Source organism: Helianthus annuus, chromosome 13 (genome assembly GCF_002127325.2).
Source record: "Helianthus annuus cultivar XRQ/B chromosome 13, HanXRQr2.0-SUNRISE, whole genome shotgun sequence".
Taxonomy (NCBI): domain Eukaryota; kingdom Viridiplantae; phylum Streptophyta; class Magnoliopsida; order Asterales; family Asteraceae; genus Helianthus; species Helianthus annuus.
This window is the reverse complement of record NC_035445.2, coordinates 504,688-524,938: the sequence shown is the minus strand read 5'-3', so window position 1 is coordinate 524,938 and position 20,251 is coordinate 504,688. Positions and strand designations below refer to the sequence as shown.

At 36.0% G+C, this 20,251-nt stretch overlaps 1 protein-coding gene across 1 annotated transcript; it reads left to right on the top strand.

The window, feature by feature from the left end:
- The first annotated feature begins 1,768 nt into the window (after positions 1-1,768).
- LOC110897297 (calcium-dependent protein kinase 29) lies at positions 1,769-20,001 on the top strand. Its single transcript, XM_022144050.2, has 8 exons — positions 1,769-2,486; positions 16,796-16,939; positions 17,105-17,257; positions 17,474-17,589; positions 17,746-17,916; positions 18,159-18,286; positions 18,367-18,466; positions 19,782-20,001. The coding sequence occupies exons 1-8, from the start codon at positions 1,835-1,837 to the stop codon at positions 19,872-19,874; spliced, it is 1,557 nt and encodes a 518-aa protein (XP_021999742.1). The 5' UTR covers positions 1,769-1,834; the 3' UTR covers positions 19,875-20,001.
- The last annotated feature ends 250 nt before the right edge of the window (positions 20,002-20,251 follow it).

Sequence of the window (20,251 nt, the reverse complement as noted above, 5' to 3'; positions counted from 1 at the left end):
ATCCATAACCCAGGAATCAACACTGCTCTCCACACTACAAATCAAAGCTTCATCATCTGAGTGGTCATATTTCCTGTTGTGGTAATAATTAGTTGAAGAAACATGAGATATATCGATTAGTGAATTGCGAAGATTTGATTTTAGAGCCACATGAGTTGCTGTCATATTTCCTGTTGTGGTAAATCTATAATAACATATGATTACTTAGTTGGAAGTGAGCAGAGAAAATGGATATGCAATGGTTGATTATAAAAGCTCATACAAAGAAAGATTGCTTTCCTACCAGCAAGATTAGGAGTTATCACTATTGAAAATTGGGGATCAACAGATCATACAGTTTTTAGCATCTAAATACTGACCCGAAATTGAAAAACGATGTGAACTATGACGCTGGTGAGCGGTTTTGACTTCTTGGTCATTTTTGGTTAATTTAATTTGTGCATTTTATTATATAAACATGTAAAGAAAAAAATTCTAGGATTGCAGCTGGCGAAAGAGCTATGGCGGACAAAGGAAACCACCTCTTTCATCAGTCACATATATAGTATCAATGTCATCGGTATTTATTGTTATGTTATAATGTTTATAAATATGTATGTATAAACCATTTTACGAAACATTTCATATATTTTGGCTCTTTTTTAAATAAAATACATACAAAAGGAATACTTATGTATTATGTCACTAGAACACCCGGCGAACGGACGGGTATTAAACTAGTTAGTGATATGGTTGTTATGTATTCTCTTTTGAATAATAATTTTTTTTGAACGGCTAACAAACTCAATCCCGAGCACTCTCGGGGCACCCACTTGACAAACGGAGTACTCCGAGAGTAACTCGAGTCCACCACCAATTCCGAGGAAAACCCGATAACCACCCGCCCATAGACACGACAGTAAACTTACCGGTAAAACCGTATGATGATCAGAAAATTATACCGTATCTTGACTTTTAGTAACGTCAAGCAAATCACTATTTAAAAAGATGTTTCATTTTAACCAAAAAGTGTTTTATGTAAAAATCCCTTATTAAAACTAGTCGAATACCCAAAGATTCTTCCTAAGGTGAGGAGGGGCCCTGCGTTACTTCAACGCGTGATACAGATTCAACGCGTGGAAAACAAAGAAATCCCACCGCCATCATTTTTTTCACACGTGATACTTCAACGCAGGGCCGATTCCGTGATTTTTTTCACGGCGTTATTTTGTTTGTTGTGAGGGTAGTTGTTGGTTGGGGGGAAATTGTTGGGTGTGGTGGTGAGTGATGACCACCCCCCACTAAAAAAAGTTGTGAGAGATGAAAAAATGGTTGCTGACATAGCGGAACATGATTAGATATTGTGAGTGATAAAATTTTATCACTAGTGACCACCCCCTCCCTAAATATAACATTTTAAGGTTTGACCGTTAGATTCCGATCTGTTTGAAAGCATCATCCGACATTTAACAGTTAAAGTTTTAACCGAAAAGTTTCATGTTTTTAATTAATTGAAGTAATCCAATCGTCTGAACAAGCAATGTAGTTGCTGAAATCAAGATATTTAGTTGTATCGAAATGCACAAACAAAAACACCTTTTACGTCACACAGGCCTTGGCGTACACCATACGGTCTCCGTGTATATAGATATGAAAGAAGCTAGGCAGGCTAATCACATCGGAAAGCAACTTCAAATATAAAAACCAATTACAAAGACGTGTACAATCAAAAAGAACAAAAAGAAAACTACCAAAAGCAAGGTACCTTCAATAGTCATCAACCCAAACCACTTCAAAATCTTCAGAAAAACCCTGATCCAACACAAACCCATTTCACATTTCGCCTCCATCTCAAATGGGCATATGTTGGTCTTTACTAAAACCTCGAAGCAACGAAATCCCGATATCATCCCCATCTCATACTCATAATCTCCCTGATGATCAAAGAGCATACCATCCTTTTTCAAGCAAGTTTGATCCACAAAAACCCCATGCAGATGGATCTATTTTAGGAAAGGGGTATGTTGACCTAAAGGCGACTTACCATATTGGGAAAGAATTAGGAAGAGGGCAGTTTGGTATCACATATCTTTGCACTGAAAAGGCCACAGGATTGAAGTATGCATGCAAATCGATATCGAAAAGGAAGCTTGTGACGACGAAGGAAATGGAAGATGTAAGGAGGGAGATTATGTTAATGCAACATTTGACCGGGCAGCCGAATATTGTGGAGTTTAAAGGGGCATATGAGGATGAAATTAGTGTGCATTTGGTGATGGAGTTGTGTAGTGGTGGTGAGCTTTTTGATAGGATAACTAAAAGAGGGAGTTATTCTGAGAAAGAGGCAGCAAAGATCGGGAGGCAGATTGTGAATGTGGTGCATGCTTGTCATTTCATGGGGGTTATGCATAGAGATTTGAAGCCTGAGAATTTCTTGATGGTTAGTCAAGATGAAGAGGCTCCATTAAAGGCTACTGATTTAGGGCTTTCTGTCTTCATTGAACAAGGTTAGTTTTAGATTCATTGATCTCTTGATAGATCATATCAATTGCCTGACGTTTTGGTAATAGTAGTAACAGGTGTTCATCCCTATTTAAGGTGGCACGTGTCATAAAGTAGACAATCTTAGGAGTAGAGATTTGTGTTCGTCATTAAAAAAAAAAACTAATCATATTACATTTATGTTTATTTTCTTAGAAAATATTTTAACGCATAACCCAACTTTTTAAGTACAAGCTCACAAATCTTTATAATTGACTAGAACCCATAAGCATTTGATCTTTTAAGCTTCAACCCGTTGCAAAGGTATATTTTGTTGGTAGGTACCTTCCTTTTAGCTCAAAAAAGGCATGAGGGTATTTATTTGCAACGGCATGTCCTACAAATGGCCCCATCTTTATTGACGGACGTCTTTTCGTCTCACATTCATTGTCATGGGCATTCGTCCATGGGGTCTTCCACTCGGTCTTAATTAGAGGTGCAACCCTAAGCTGGGTTAGAAACCGAACTTGACAACCCTACTCTACCTGAACCCAATTTGAACCCGATCTATAGTCAACTCGGTTTGGATCCGTTTCAACCTGTAGCGTAGGACTCGGTTTGGGTATTTCACAGTCAAACCGGTTTCAACCCGACAGTTGACAACCCAATCACTCAACCCGGTTTGAGAACCAGGTTTGAACCCGATATAAAGAACCCGTCTATATACATGGTACTAGCTATTACCCAATGGCTATTTAACGGCTTTGTGATACCATTATAGTACATTTCATGTCGATTTTTTGGATTTTTTCATCCAAAATGTTAGCATACATATGTATAAAAGGTGTTGGTTAAATCACAACACTAAAAAAGGCAAAATAATAATAATAATAATAATAATAATAATAATAATATTAATAATAATAATAATAATAATAATAATAAATAAACGCTCCTAAAACGCTACGGAATCGAAAACGGACATTCATCTGTCAATATGGGTTATTCCTTTACCGAACCTATCAAAGACTGACAAAAAATGTAAAAATTAAAAAATTGTATTTCGTGTTGTAATGTGTTATTTTTTCTCATGAAATTATGTCTTAGTTTACTTATAAAAAAAATAAAGTATAAATTTTTAAGTTATTTATGTATATTAGTTGTTTTTAAGAATTTTATATTAACAGGGTCAGACAATAGGGTTGAACCCACTTTGAGAACCCAACTCGAATTGGTTTCATAGGGTTCAGTTCTCTTGTATCCTAACCCAGTTAGAACCCAATCTAGTTTGAGTGCCAACCCGGTTTGAATATTTTCATCCTAACCCCAACCTGGTTTGAAACCGGTTCAAGTTGAAACCCTAACCCGATTTGTGCACCTCTAGTTTAAATGTTAATTATCACCAGACGTACAACTAATCTACGTACACCATGCTTGCGAGTGAACCCAAAACCGCCCCCTAAGAGGCTAGAGCCTCTACCAAGTAAGCTAACATCACATTAGTTATCCGATTCATGTTATAATGTAATAATTATAGCGTAATTATTATTACTTTAGTTAATCTTGGTTGTAGAGTAATTATTTGATGTATAATGTAATCATCAAAATTACGAAAATACTATTACGTCCCTTTTTTTCACGTACACTTTGCATAGTGCATATTATTTGTACCATATCGGCCCCCTAATAATTAAACCTTTTCACTAGTTAACAAATCAAGTTATATGTTGGAAGGTTTTTAAGAAACTTCAAACTAATTTGATAGAATAAGAAAGCATTTGGAGATATTTAAGCATCAATGGAATGACTAGTAAAAACGTGTTATGTACATCTGGTCAACAAGTCAATGGTGAAATGTCAGGTCAAGGAGCTTTGTCGTTGTGACCTTGAAAGTGTCTTAATAATCAATATGGCTCTATCAACATGATCGTTGTTAATGTCAACTTTAGACCCTAGCTAACAATTTGCAATCTTGCGTAAAGAGACCATGGGCCACACTAACACACCTAAAGGAATACAGCTAAGCATAATGTATCAAATAAGAGTTGGTTGTATTCATGTGGCATTTATATAAATAGTTTACTTGTTAATGATTGAGTTAGGTATCAAGTATACTAAAGGGTTGTTTATAACCAAGAATGTATCAAGTCATAATTTTTTAGAGTTAATTACTGTTTTCGTCCCTATGATTTGTCAAAACTCACTATTTTAGTCCATTAGTTTAAAAATTGCGATTTCAGTCCCTGTGGTTTCACTTTCGTAATCATTTCAGTCCCTGTACTTACAGAATAAATGGATTGAAATGGTTACGAAAGTGAAAACCACAGGGACTGAAATGGTTAAGAAAGTGAAATCACAAGGACTGAAATCGTAATTTTTAAACTAATGGATTGAAATAGTGATTTTTGACAAACCACGGGGACGAAAACAATAATTAACTCTAATTTTTTATTTGTATGTATGATTAAGAGGAAACAATTATGACTAGGATGAAATGTGAGCATGTTTATTATAATTGTTATGATGGAGTCTGGATTTACAAAAGTATAATCATATCATGACCAATATTGGGGTTGGCCTGATCGGTTTGGGGTGCTTACACTGAAATAACTTTGAGCGCTAATCACTACAGGTGGTGGTTATCTTAGGCGTTAGTTAGTTTTGTATGTTTTTACTAAGTTGGCTTTTGGGATGGTCAAGGTAGAACTAGTAAAAGTCGACTGTTACGTTCAACGTTTATGACACGTTGTCCAACAAAATTGTAATAATAGGCTTGGCATGAATCATGATGTAAAAGGGTTTCGTATATTCAATGATGAAGAAAACCAAATATATAAAGATACTAATTACATCTTGATACCCTAGACAATTAGGAATATTAATAAAGTAAGTAAACTATTAGCCGACATAGTCTGATATTCCTCCGCAAGTTCAGGGCGGTTAGCAATTCGCAACTTGGATCTGAGGAACTCAAATTTCTGAGAAGATAATGGCTTTGTAAAGACATCGGCTATTTGATCTTCTGTGGAGATAAACTTGACACTGAGCTTTCCCTGAGTAACATGTTCACGAACAAAATGATAGTCAATTTCAACATGTTTTGTTCTGACAAGAAAAACCGGATTGACTGTGAGATAAGTTGCTCCAAGGTTATCACACCCAAGTGTTGGTGCTTCACTATCCAAACCAAGTTCTCGAAGAAGAGACTTTAGCCAAATTAATTCTGCAACTGTATCCGCAATGGCTTTGTACTCAGATTATGTTAAAGAGCGAGAAACAGTTTTATGTTTACGAGCAGACCAAGAAATGAGATTAGAACCTAGATAGATAGCAAATCCCCCCATTGATCGATCGTCAATTGGGCAGCCAGCCCAATCCGAGTCCGAGAACGCCTGAAGATTGGTGGACCAATGTGAATCTGTAAATGCCTAAAGCCGATAGCCTGTGTTGTGACGAATCCATAGTCCAATATTAAGTGTACCTTTGAGATAACGCAGAATTCGCTTAACACCAGCCCAGTGGTTGTCAGTGGGAGCATGCATGAACTGACAAACCTTGTTCACAGCAAACGCAATATCAGGGCGAGAGAGAGTGACATACTGAAAAGCACCAACTGTTTGCCTATACCTAGAAGGATCATCAAGTAAGGGGCTATCACCCGGTAATAAAACAGAAGAGGTGCTCATGGGAGTAGAAATTGGTTTGCAATCTGCCAAACCAACCCTGTGCAAAATATCACCAATGTATTTGCGTTGTGAAAGAATTAAATCATGTCCTTTGTAAACAACCTCAACCCCCATAAAGTAATGTAATTGGCCCATATACTTAAGTGCAAAGAGCAAATTAAGCTGTTCAATTATCTTTGCAACTACGGTGGAATTATTGCCCGTAATAATGATATCATCAACATAAACAAGTAGATAAACTAGAGAGCCCGAGGAATGTAGGATAAACAATGATGGATCGGTTTTGGACCCGTAAAAACCTAACTGATGAAGGGTTGTGGACAGCTTGTGAACCAGGCACGAGGGGCTTGTTCGAGAGTGTACAAGGACCTGTTTAATAAACACACATGTTGAGGCTTAGCAGGATCAACGAAGCCCATAGGTTGGCGCATATATATTGTTCTTCAAGATTGCCATGCATGAAAGCAGTTTGGATATCCAACTGCCGGAGAGGCCATTTATTTGTGACAGCCAAAGAAAAGACGGTACGAAAGGTAGCAGATTTAATGACCGGGCTGGAAGTCTCTTGATAATCCACACCATGTTGTTAGTGAAAACCCTTGCCAACAAGCCGGGCTTTGTACCTGTTGATCTTACCATGTTCATCTGTTTTCAACCTGTAAACCCATTTACAATCAACAATATTAGCATTAGGTACAGGGGGCACAAGTGTCCACGTGCCATTTCTATGAAGCGCGTCCAACTCATCAGACATAGCCTAGCGCCATTCAGCATACTTGTTAGCAACGATAAAACTGGTCGGTTCAATAGGTGAAGAAGAAGATGTGGTGGTAGTACATGTATCAGGATTGTAACGGTCGGTTTGTTTTGGATTGGGACAAAGGTTAGACGGCCTGGTGCATGGGGCCTGCTGTGATTGGGTAGAAGGTGGAGGTGGTGTCGGATTTGGTATCGGATTTGGTACGGGAGTCGGATTGGGTTGAGTAGGAGGTGTTGGTGGTGGCGGATTAGGGATGTTAGGTGAGGGAGGAGGTGTTAGAGATGAAGCCGGTGGTGGTTGTGAAGGTTGGGTGGGTTTTGGTGGGAAGCCAGGTGGAGAATTGGGGAAACTGGAGATATATGGGGAAGCAGGTTGTGGTGGTGGAGTAGGTGACGGTTGATGGGGAAAAACTTGTTCATTGAAGCGAACATCTCGAGCTATATAGATGCATTCAGTGGAAGGATCAAAGCACCGATAACCATGGTGAGAAAGGCTATAGCCTAGGAAGACACAGGAATGGAACCAAATTCAATTTTGTGACGGTTATACGGGCGAAGATAAGGAAAGCATTGAGAGCCAAAGACTCTTAGGGGACACGGGGTGGTTCACTAGTGATAGAATCTATCACTCACAAGCACCAATCAAGTTTCGCCATGTCATCTCCCATTTTTTCATCACTCACAACCTTTTTTGGTGGCAATGGTCATCACTCACCACCACACTCAACAATTTCCCCCCAACCAACAACTACCCTCACAAAATAAAACAATAACGCGTTGAAAATATCACGAAATCGGGATTTTCGTTATAATATAACGCGTTGAACAATAGCCGGCGGCGGCCCATCACGCGTTGAACATGTTTCCGTGATACTATAACGTTCCCACCCCGCCACCTCTTAGAAACGAGTAATCAAGTTTATGTTTAAAGACAAAGTGAGATTTGTTGGAGGAGACCCGAGAGGGTAGCCGGTTGATTAAGTATACGGCTGTTTCAAAGGCAAAATGCCAGAAACGTTGAGGAAGACTGGAATGAGCCAAGAGAGATAGTCCAGTTTCCACAACATGACAATGACGACGTTCAACAATGCCATTTTGTTATCTTGTGTGTGGACAAGAACGTCGATGAATGATGCCAAGGTTGCGACACAGGTTGGTAAGAGGTCGAAATTCCCCACCCAAATCAGATTGGATGCGTTTTAGTTATTAAATTGGCGTTCAACCATGGTGATGAAGTTTGTTAAGGTGATATAAACATCAGATTTTTATGTTAAATGATAAATCCACATATAACGAGTACAATGATCAACACATAACAAGAAATAACGGTGATCATCAAGAGACGGTGAAGGAGAAGGACCCTAAACATCACAATAAACAAGATCTAAAATATTATTGCTACGAAAAGTAGAATCAGATAAAGATAATTTGGAAGATTTTCCCATTCGACAAGAAGAACACAATTCATTATTTAATTTGTCTGAAACACGTAAAAAACAATGGGAAACTGTAAAATGGTATAGATCTAGACAAACACAACAAGATATAGCGACAAAACGTGACAAAATCTTATTATTAACCCAAACCAGAAAAAGTACCCAAACCAAACCCAAGATCTCAAATAACTGAGATCTTTGTAATACAAAGTCCAGATTCAACAGATTCACAAATCTGTTGAATATAAGAGAAAATACAAACAAAACAAACAAAAAAATACAACTGAGATCAACACGATCTCATGTACAACAATGATCTCTGAACAAAGATCAACAATACTGAAGATAGAAACTCTCCAAACTCCAGATGAACAGATCAGCCGTACAACTTGAATGATCAAAGCGAACACAGAGAGAAGCTACCAGAAACCCTAGAAAATATCTGAGAGAATGAGTTGCAACCTTCTCTCTCTTGATTATATACCTGAAACCAAAAGACTTACTACAACACCCCTTGAACTTCTGTCACATATACGATTAAACCCCTGAGCCCAAGCGGATGTATTAACAGCCCAGTAATAGCCCAACAACTTAATAACAACCCAACAACAAACTAAACAACTTAAACAACACGGCCCAATAATGTTTAATTATGAATTAGGATAATGTAAAATGTATAAAATGTATAATATACCTTTTAACATCCCCCCATAATTCATACATTAAACATATCAAACAGCCCCAATTTTCCACACATTTCATTGTGTTGATTTACACTAAGCCCTTTAGTAAAAATGTCTGCTATCTGATCTTCAGTAGCAATTTTTTCTGGTTCAATTAAGCCATTTACAATTTTTTTCTCTCAAAAAATGTAAATCAAGTTCAAAGTGTTTTGTTCTTTCATGGAAAACTGGGTTATATGAAATAGATATTGCAGATTTATTGTCACAAAAGAGTTTAACAGGTAAAACACATCTACATTTCAACTCTTCTAACACATTTTTTATCCACATAATTTCACAAGTAGCTGAACACATAGCCCTATACTCAGCCTCTGCTGTGGATCTAGAAACAACACTTTGTTTCTTGCTTTTCCATGATATCAGTGTATTACCCAGATAAACAGCAAATCCAGTAACTGACTTTCTGGTTGAAAGACATTTTCCCCAATCAGAATCAACATAACCAACAATATCTAAACTATCAGTTTTCCTAAATAAAACACCTTTACCAGGAGACTGCTTTAAGTATCTTAACAACCTTAAAGCAATATCCATATGAACTTGACAAGGTTTATGCATGAACTGGCTTAAATATTGAACACTATAGCTTATATCAGGCCTAGTCAACGACAAATATATTAATTTACCAATAAGTTTTTGAAACCTATTGACATTATCCAAAAACTTAGTGTCTTTGCTAGTTTTACCAGTAACCAAATGTGACTGTTCAATAGGTGTTCCAACAGGCTTACACCCCAAGTAACCAAACTCATTGAGAAGTTCTAAACAGTACTTCCTTTGAGACAAACACATAGAATCTTTTGAATATAAAACTTCTATTCCTAAAAAATACTTTAACACCCCTAAATCTTTAATATGAAAACTGTCACTCAAACCTTGTTTAACCTTTGTTATTTCACCCATATCATTTCCAGTGATGACAATGTCATCAACATAAACCAACAAAGCCAGAAAAACATTATTTTTACACATAATGAACAAAGAATGATCACATAAACTTTGAATAAAACCCATATTGATTAGCACAGAAGACAATTTTTCATTCCACTGTCTAGGGGCTTGTTTAAGCCCATAGAGAGACTTAACAAGTTTACACACTTTAGTTTTATCATCACTAAAATAACCTTGAGGTAAGGTCATATACACATCTTCAGACAATGACCCATACAGAAATGCATTATTAACATCTAACTGAAACAAAGGCCAGCCATTATTTACAGCAAGTTTCAAAATTATTCTAACTGTTACCATTTTAACAACTGGAGAGAAAGTCTCTCCAAAATCAATCCCTTCTCTTTGATTAAAACCCTTGGCAACTAACCTTGCCTTATATCTTTCAACCTCACCACTAGCCTTATATTTAATTTTATAAACCCACTTGCAGCCTATAGGCTTTCTACCTTTAGGCAAATCAACAATAACCCATGTATTGTTTCTATTTAATGCCTCCATTTCTTTATTCATGGCTTCAATCCACCTAGGATCTTTAACAGCCTCATTAAAAGAATTAGGTTCAACAGTTTTATTCAAAGATGATACAAGACTCAAATTATCAAGAGACAAATTAGCATAGTTAACAACTTTTTCAATACCATACTTAACCTTTCCCTCAACAACATATTCACTAAATTTTTGTGGAAACAACACTTTCCTTGAAGATCTCCTAACTGTATTTTGTCCCTCAGACTGGTTGGTAACATCATCCAACCCTACAGTGTTGCCTGCCCCACCATTGTTTCCCATACTACTACTACCTAACTGCTCTTCATTTTGAGCAGTAGCAGATGTAGAGGGAGACTCTGGTTGCTGACCCTCACTGTCAGGGTCTTGAGCACCAGTAGCACCCTCTTCATCATTGGGAACAGTTGGAACTTCAGGAACAAGTGTTTCAGTAAAATCAAAAAAGTTAACATGATTTAAATCAGTTTTGTTCAGTTGTTCTTTATCATTTTTTAAACCAGTTTTAAAGGGATAAACACTTTCATAAAACTTTACATCTCTAGAAAAGAAAACTTTTCTGTTTTCTAGATTTAACAACTTATACCCCTTTTTTACATTAGAATAACCAATAAAAACACACTTATCAGCATGATAAGCAAACTTATCAGTTTCATTTAAGATTGTACTAAAACACAAACACCCAAAGTTCCTTAGATGACTTAACGAGGGTTTAAAACCATACACAATTTCATAAGGACATTTTCCTCCTAACACAGAAGTGGGTAACCTGTTGATTAAGTACACAGCAGTTAATATACAATCAGACCAGTATCTAAGAGGTAAACCACTCTGAAACAACAAAGCTCTAGCTGTGTTCAAGAGATGTCTATGTTTTCTTTCTATCACACCATTTTGCTGTGGTGTATAAGAACATGAAGTCTGATGTAAGATACCTTTGTTTTTGCAAAATAAATTCATTTGACTATTCACAAATTCAGTACCATTATCACTCCTAATAATCTTTATCCTCTTTTCAAACTGAGTTATCATTAGTTCATAAAAACTACTCAAATTATCAAAAACTTCTGTTTTATTTGTTAACAAATAACACCAAACAGTTCTTGAAAAATCATCCACAATAGTCAAAAAATATCTAAAGCCTTCATAGCTGGTAACTTTATATGGACCCCAAAGATCTAGATGAATTAACTCACCTATAGATTTAGACTTATGTTCACTAAGAGGAAATGGAACTCTGACCTGTTTAGACCTATGACACACATCACAAGGTCCATGTTCTATACTTTTAACATCAACCATCTCTTTTAACACAGTTAGAACCTGATCAGAGGGATGTCCTAATCTGCTATGCCACAGATTTGATTTAATAAAACTATTAAAACAAACATTTACTGAATTACCATTCTTTCCCACAAAATACAACCCACTATCTTGACTACCAGTCACCAGGACTTTCCTTGATTTGGAATCCTGTAACACACAACTATTTTCATTAAACATAACACTAATGTTACTATCTTTTGCTAACCTATTTACAGAAATAAGGTTAACATGATACCCTGGGACATAGAAAACATCTTTTAATATAATGTCATCAGTTAACTTGATATTACCAATTTTTAAAACTTTAACATTTGTTCCATTAGGATGACCTACTCTAAGATCAAAATCAGAAACATCAACAATGTTAAACATGTCTTTATCACTATTTACCATATGTTGACTAGCCCCAGAGTCAACAATCCAACTAATTATACCTTCAAAAAACATAGAACTAGAACAACTAATACCACTTGTAACAAAGCAGGACTCACCTCCTACATTTGTTGACTCCACTCCAGTACTTGACACATTAGCAGACTTATCACCAACTAAGCTTAACAACTTAGCTATCTGTTCAGGTGTAAAAGGAAAACCAGAAGTAGATCCACTAGAAGAGGATCCAACAGCAGCATTAGACTTATTAGTTACATTTGTTTTACCAGATGAATTATTAGGTTTTTTCTTAAAATTTGGAGGATAACCAATCAGTTCAAAACACCTATCAACAGTATGACCTATCATATTACAATGTGAACATTTTAAAGCAGAATTAGGCCCTCTTTGATTAAATGATTTCTTCCTTGACTCAAAAGACTGATTAGATTTAGACACAAATGAAACACTTTGACCTTTTGACCCACTACCACTTGACATCCTATGAGATTCCTCTCTAGACACAACAGAAAAAGCAACCTTGACAGATGGAAACACTTCTCTGGTTAATAGATTTGTTCTTACAGGTTGATACACATCATCCAATCCCATAAGGAATTGCATTAGTTTTATTAACATAGAAAAGTCATTATAATCTTTTGCAGCCTTACAAGAACATGTAGGCAGTTTGAGCATAGCATCAAACTGCTTCCACATTGTAGTAAGTCTGTTATAATATTCAGCAACAGTTGACCCATTTTGAGATATACAGTTTATTTTTTTGAACAAATCATAAACCACAGAACCATCTATCTTGTCATAGGTTTCTTTTAAATCTTCCCAAACCTCTGAGGCAAGTGTAGAGAACACTTGCCCCAAAAATAATTCCTCAGAAACAGAATTTAAAAGCCAGGTTAAAACAACTGAATTACATCTATCCCATTGACTAGCAAGAACATGATCCTCTGTGGATCTTTCACATTTACCATCTACAAATCCAAACTTATTCTTGGCTTCTAAAGCCAATCTCATAGAATTAGACCACACAGCATAATTTTCAGTTCCCTTCAACTTAACACTAACAATAGTGAGAGCACTAGAATCACTAGGATGGAGATACAAAGGATCTCCAATATCCAACTTACTTATTAATGTCTGAGATGTACTAGTACTTGGTTCTGGCTGAACCATGATAACTCACACAAACAAGAAGACAGATAAAACACACAAACAAAGCAACAGATAAAAACAGATATACAACACAAGGCGAAGCTGTATCAGTGTCCAGATTCCAGGTTCATCACTTATAGTGCCTGGACAGGTCTTTATACAGGAGCCGGACAATGAACAAACACACAAAACACAAACACGAAATAACAATCAAGCAACAGATAAGGTGCCGGTCCTCACTACCCCGACTTCAACTAACCAACCATCAAAAGCAGTAAACTAACTACAAGAAGGAAAGATCTCACAGTGGGTGCAAAGTCTTCGCACAAGGTGAAGACTGTAACCTTCTAGGGTTACAAGTCGAACACCAATCAACAACGAACAAATACTGGTTGGTTTGCCCTGAATCCTTCTAGGGTTTCAGAGACCAACGCAGTCTTCTCACAAATTCCAAGAACAATGCCAAGATCCACACCGATTCACTCCCAAGATCAGATGAACCACAAACACCACAGATCTACAAGAAACAAACAATATCAGAACAGATCAAAACAAGATCTAAACAGCGGAAGACTTAGATCTGCATACAAGAGCTTTAAAGCTCTGATACCATGTAAAATGGTATAGATCTAGACAAACACAACAAGATATAGCGACAAAACGTGACAAAATCTTATTATTAACCCAAACCAGAAAAAGTACCCAAACCAAACCCAAGATCTCAAATAACTGAGATCTTTGTAATACAAAGTCCAGATTCAACAGATTCACAAATCTGTTGAATATAAGAGAAAATACAAACAAAACAAACAAAAAAATACAACTGAGATCAACACGATCTCATGTACAACAATGATCTCTGAACAAAGATCAACAATACTGAAGATAGAAACTCTCCAAACTCCAGATGAACAGATCAGCCGTACAACTTGAATGATCAAAGCGAACACAGAGAGAAGCTACCAGAAACCCTAGAAAATATCTGAGAGAATGAGTTGCAACCTTCTCTCTCTTGATTATATACCTGAAACCAAAAGACTTACTACAACACCCCTTGAACTTCTGTCACATATACGATTAAACCCCTGAGCCCAAGCGGATGTATTAACAGCCCAGTAATAGCCCAACAACTTAATAACAACCCAACAACAAACTAAACAGCTTAAACAACACGGCCCAATAATGTTTAATTATGAATTAGGATAATGTAAAATGTATAAAATGTATAATATACCTTTTAACAGAAACAACTGAACGAAAAACTTGAGCATGAGGATGTCCTAAACGTTGATGCCAAATATTCGAAGAAGCTTAGAGAGCAGTGAAGGCAACCTTGGGTAGAGACTTGAATTGTGGAAGGCGGGTGGAGTATAAACCTGCTCACTAAGGCCCATAAGGAGGGTAGTTCGGGTAGACTCGTCCTTCACAACAAAATAAGAATAGTGAAATTTAAAGAAGACATCATTATCAAGACAAAATTTTTTAACAGATAAAAGATTTTGTTTTAGTTCAGGAACATGAAGAATGTCAGAAAGTTTAAAGGTTTTGTTGGATGCCTAGATGTTGGAAGAACTAATATGAAATATGGGTATTGAAGTACCGTTACCAACAAGTAAATGAATCTTTACCATAGTATGCCTTAGAGTTGTCCAAGCTAGATAGATCTGGAGTGGCATGATGAGAGGCACTAGTATCAGGCTTCCAAACAGTGCCAGGAGAAGAACCAACATCTGAATAAGCAGCAAAATTGGCTTGTGGTGCATGGCGAGATTGATTCTGCTGGTTTGGGCACTGTGAGGGTAGGTGACCAATTCCACATCGGTTGCAATGACCATAGACCACGTTTTGATTGGAGGCCTATGAGAATTGACGTGTACCACCATTATCTCTCGAACGTGGATTGAAAGCACCACGAGAACACAGCGTGAATAGCCACGGGAGTTCCGACCACTGTGATTGTTGTTGAAAGACCGAGATCCATAATAAGATTGGGGTCTTGGATTTAGTTGTGGACCGAATTAAGAGGCCATTAGCGGAATGTTCTGATGTTGCTGTTCTAGTTGATTAAGATAAATGTTGTGTGGGAGCCGAGAACTGTTGTGCAGGAGCTGAGAACTATTGTGGTGCAGCAAAGAAATTAAGCCTTCGTATTGGTGTTGAGGGTGGTGGTAATGAGGTAACCGTGGTCACAAAGAAGGGCATGAATCTCGTTGAAAGAGACCGGGGTGACCGAGCCAATAGGTTACCGTTAAGACCATTATATTCTTCTCGAAGCCCTACAAGAGTTAACATAACGAGATCCTTGTCTTTTACTAGTTCTCCGATATTAGCCAGGGCTGTTGCATATTCTTGAGCCCTACAAAGGTAGTCTGTCGGTTTTTATCACCTTTTTTAGTTATTCTAAGTAGTTGGTTTTTTCGAGTAAATTCATGATGCAGTGACAGGCGCATAAGACCCTTCCAGTGAGAGCCAAACCTCACGAGAAGTCTTACCTTGAACATGTTGATAGGAGTCTTCAGATACGGTGGATATGATAAGTGTCCGAATATGAGCATCGTTTGAGATCCACGGGGTATAACTAGGGTTGTCGGTTGTAGTGGCTTCAACTATAACTTTCTGTTCCGGGCATGGAATGGTTCCATCAACAAAACCAAAAAGATTATGTGAGGTAAGAAAAGATTCAGTCATTGATATCCAGTAATCATAGTTTGTAGGTTTGAGAGTAAATGCAAATTTATGAGAGTTGTGAGTGGTTTTCTCTTGGTTTGAGAAGGTTAATATTGCTGCCATGGGATTGATTTGCGATTTGGCTGGAATAAGTTAATGATGATCTACGTTGGAGGCAGCTGAATAGGGATCGACGATTTAAGGTTGAGCCTAATTTGGATCTGATACCAAATCAGAATGTAAAAAAAGGGTTTCGTATATTCAATGATGAAGAAAATTACAACCAAATATATAAAGATAATAATTACGTACATCTTGATACCCTAGACAATTAGGAATATTAATAAAGTAAGTAAACTATTAGCCGACATAGTCTAATAGCATGCATGGAATATTCGGCCTGATTTTTTAGTTGGTCGTGCAAAGTTGAGAACAAGTGCATAAGCTATAATCTGACTTCTATATAAACAACTCTTCATGAGATCAATCTTTTTGGTCCAAAATCAATAAAGATGGAAGTCTCTCTAGTTTGGCTATGGGCATGGCCCGATCACATAGATCGAGTGAGGCAGCGAGCCACATTATCTTCTCTGTTATTTCATATATATCTTGCAACAGTTTGAGGATGTTTGACTATTGTTCTTTAACTTTATTTTCATCAGTTGTGACATTTTAGAAACATATGGTATCTCACATTATATTCTTAAAAAATTTTCAGGAAAAAGTTATAAAGAGATTGTTGGAAGTGCATATTATGTGGCACCGGAGGTGTTACGAAAACGTTATGGGAAGGAGATAGACGTGTGGAGTGCGGGTGTTATATTGTACATTCTTCTTAGCGGTGTCCCTCCTTTCTGGGCCGGTTGAATCTATATCTCTTTTCATTTAAAAATAAAATATTTTGAATTTTATGTTCAATTATATGGTTTACAAATATAATAAGTTCTTGTAAGATTATCACTTAAAAAGTCAAAGTCTTTTTGTTGTCTGTCTGAAATTAAACCAAAAGGTATGATGGTTGTTTCAGAAAATGAAAGGGGCATATTTGCAAAAATATTAGAAGGTAGTCTTGATCTTCAAAGTCCTCCATGGCCATCAATATCTCCTAGTGCTAAAGATTTAATCTCAAAGATGTTGACAAAAAATCCTAAGAAACGTATCACTGCAGACAAAGCCCTCGGTTAGTATGTCCAAAAGAATGTTCATATTTACATTGTTTAGATGATCATTGCATCTCCACAAGCAAGTGTACCCATAATCCATCGGGGAGCAAATGGTGCATACATACTCATTTATCCGCATGCACATTCATGGCATATGGGTACATCGAAGAGACGATGATCATCCAAAAAGGTATAGTTGTGATGTTGAATCTTGAATTCTTTTCACATCTTAGAGCACCCATGGCTCAAAGAAGATGGCGAAGCATCAGAACAACCTATGGACAGTGCGGTTTTGATTCGAATGAAACAATTTAGAGCGATGAACAAGTTGAAAAGGCTCGCATTGAAGGTATGCTTCTTAAGAAAACATTTCCATTTCATTTTGTTCGACAAATGAAATTTTTACTTATTGTAAGTGACAGTGTGGCCTTGCTGACATCCAACCACAACCTTTGTGTCTATTAACAAGTTTGATAATGTGGTAACAAGTAGTTGTTTGCTGAAGGTTATCGCGGAAAACCTAGAACCAACAGAAGAGATAAAGGGCTTGAGACAAATGTTTAGCAACATGGACACTGATGGAAGTGGTTCCATAACATATGAAGAACTTAAAGCAGGACTATCAAAGCTTGGATCTAGACTTGTGGAGTCAGAAATACAACAACTCATGGATGCTGTAAGCTATTAACCGCATGCTTAATCCTTTGACTTGTGAGGTCAAACTATCTATTTTTAAATTCAAAATCGATATAGCTTCTAATTTGATTTTAAGTTTACCATTAGTAATCACGTTTCATCATATTTTTTCTTAGAAGAATCAATTCAAATACTTGATATCAATTTCAAAGTTAATAACTGGTTCATTTGACCTAAAAAGTCAAACATAGCTAAACTTGCTTTGTTCTCATCATTTTTCAGGCTGATGTTGATAAGAATGGAACAATTGATTACATAGAGTTTGTCACTGCAACAATGCATCGACACAAACTCGAAAGGGAAGAAAATTTGTACAGAGCATTTCAATTCTTCGACAAAGATGATAGCGGGTTTGTTCATACAAATCTTTTTTGGTCATTTCATTTCAAGTATTTACATAATTTGTTGCTTAACATAAGCTCTATTACAGATTTATTACCCGAGACGAGTTGAAACATGCTATGACACAATATGGAATGGGAGATGAAGCAACCATTGATGAAGTCCTTGATGATGTAGATACTGATAAGGTTAGCAACAATCATAACCACAGAAATTCTTCACAATCAGCAAAATTCTAATTATTCTTGACATTTAGAGTTTTATTTTATTTTAAACGCGACAAATAAAAATAACTTAACAAAGGAAAGTGAGTGGAAGAGGTTGAAAAAACCCATTGCTAAATCTATACTATATAATAAAAGAAACCACTTTTGGGACACTTGTCATCATATTAAGGCATCTCTTATAGATAATTATTATTTTAATTTAATTTTTTCTAATTAATTATAGATAACTCTCTTATTAAATATTATTTAGTTTAATATCTTATAGATAATTATTATTTAGTTTAATCTTTTCTTCTCATTTATAATATTATTTAGAGAAAATTATGATTTTGGCCTCTGTAGTTATATCACTTTTGCTCTTTTAGCCTAAAGAAAATTTTTTAAGGGCCAAAAGGGTTAAAAAAAAACGTTAATGGCCAAAAAGGTTAGAAAAAAAGACGTAGGGGGCTTAGATGTTAAAAAATTCTTTTTTGTGCTAAAAGGGTAACAGTGATATAACCACGGGGGCAAATCGTAATTTTATTTTTTGATGTATAAAATTAGATTTATTCAATTCGTATAATACACGAGGTTTTTTAAGGATATATATATTTTTTGTTATTTAGTAAAGAAAATTACATTTATTCAAACCGTGTAATACACATAATTTTAAAGATGTAATTTTTTTATTATTTGGTATATAAAATTACATTTATTCAACCCGTATAATAAATGAGATTTTTTAAAGTTGTATTATTTTATTATTTGGTAAACAATATTACATTTATTCAACTCGTGTAATACATATGGTTTTAAAAATATAACTTTTTTGTTTTGTATATAAAATTACATTTATTATTCAACATGTATAATATTGTTCTTATAGATATAACTTTTTATTATTTAATATATAAAATTATATTTATTCAACTCGTGTAATAAAGAAGGTTTTTAAATATATATTATTTTATTATTTAGTATATAAAATTTATTTATTCAACCCGTGTAATACACGGGGTTATAACCTAGTTCTAATTATATTGTAAAACTATTGTTTTGATAATCATAAATAACGGATTCCTAATATGAAATGCCAAAGTGCTAGTGGGTAAACTTAAGGAGGCGCAGCCTATCAACCTGTATGAAGACGACCCAGTTCACCTAACCCGTTTTGGAAAGTTCCCCACCCCGCCACCCTTACCTCATCTATACCTTAATATTGCATTTTTTTTTTTTTAATTCTTTAATCTTTTCGGGTTAATTGACATTTTGGTTTCACAATTCGGTTTTCTGGCAGGATGGAACAATCAATTATGAAGAGTTTGTGACAATGATGAGGAAGGGAACGGTTGAAACACGAGAACATGTTGAAATACAACTTGGTTTGTAGCGTTGTTATTTACAACTCATAATGATATCGGGTTTGAGTGTTGTTTCGTAAATTATTAGCCGAAGGTTGGGAAAAGAAAATGTGACCGTTTGCTCATTGATTTAATCATTAACATGTACATTCATCAGCTTGTTGTACACATTCATTTGGCCATAGTTGTTTGGTACAATCTCTATGGTTTATGACCATGAACCATTTGACCAGCTTGGCACTTGAATAATGGATACGGACATTGTATCAGAAGAATTCGAATAAAATGCTCAAAACAAAAGATTAATTAATTAACATCACTTCACTTTTCGGGAATGATCATGTAGAATGTAAACAAAAGGTAAACATATCATGTGCAACCCATCCATCTCTTATTAAGGGCATGT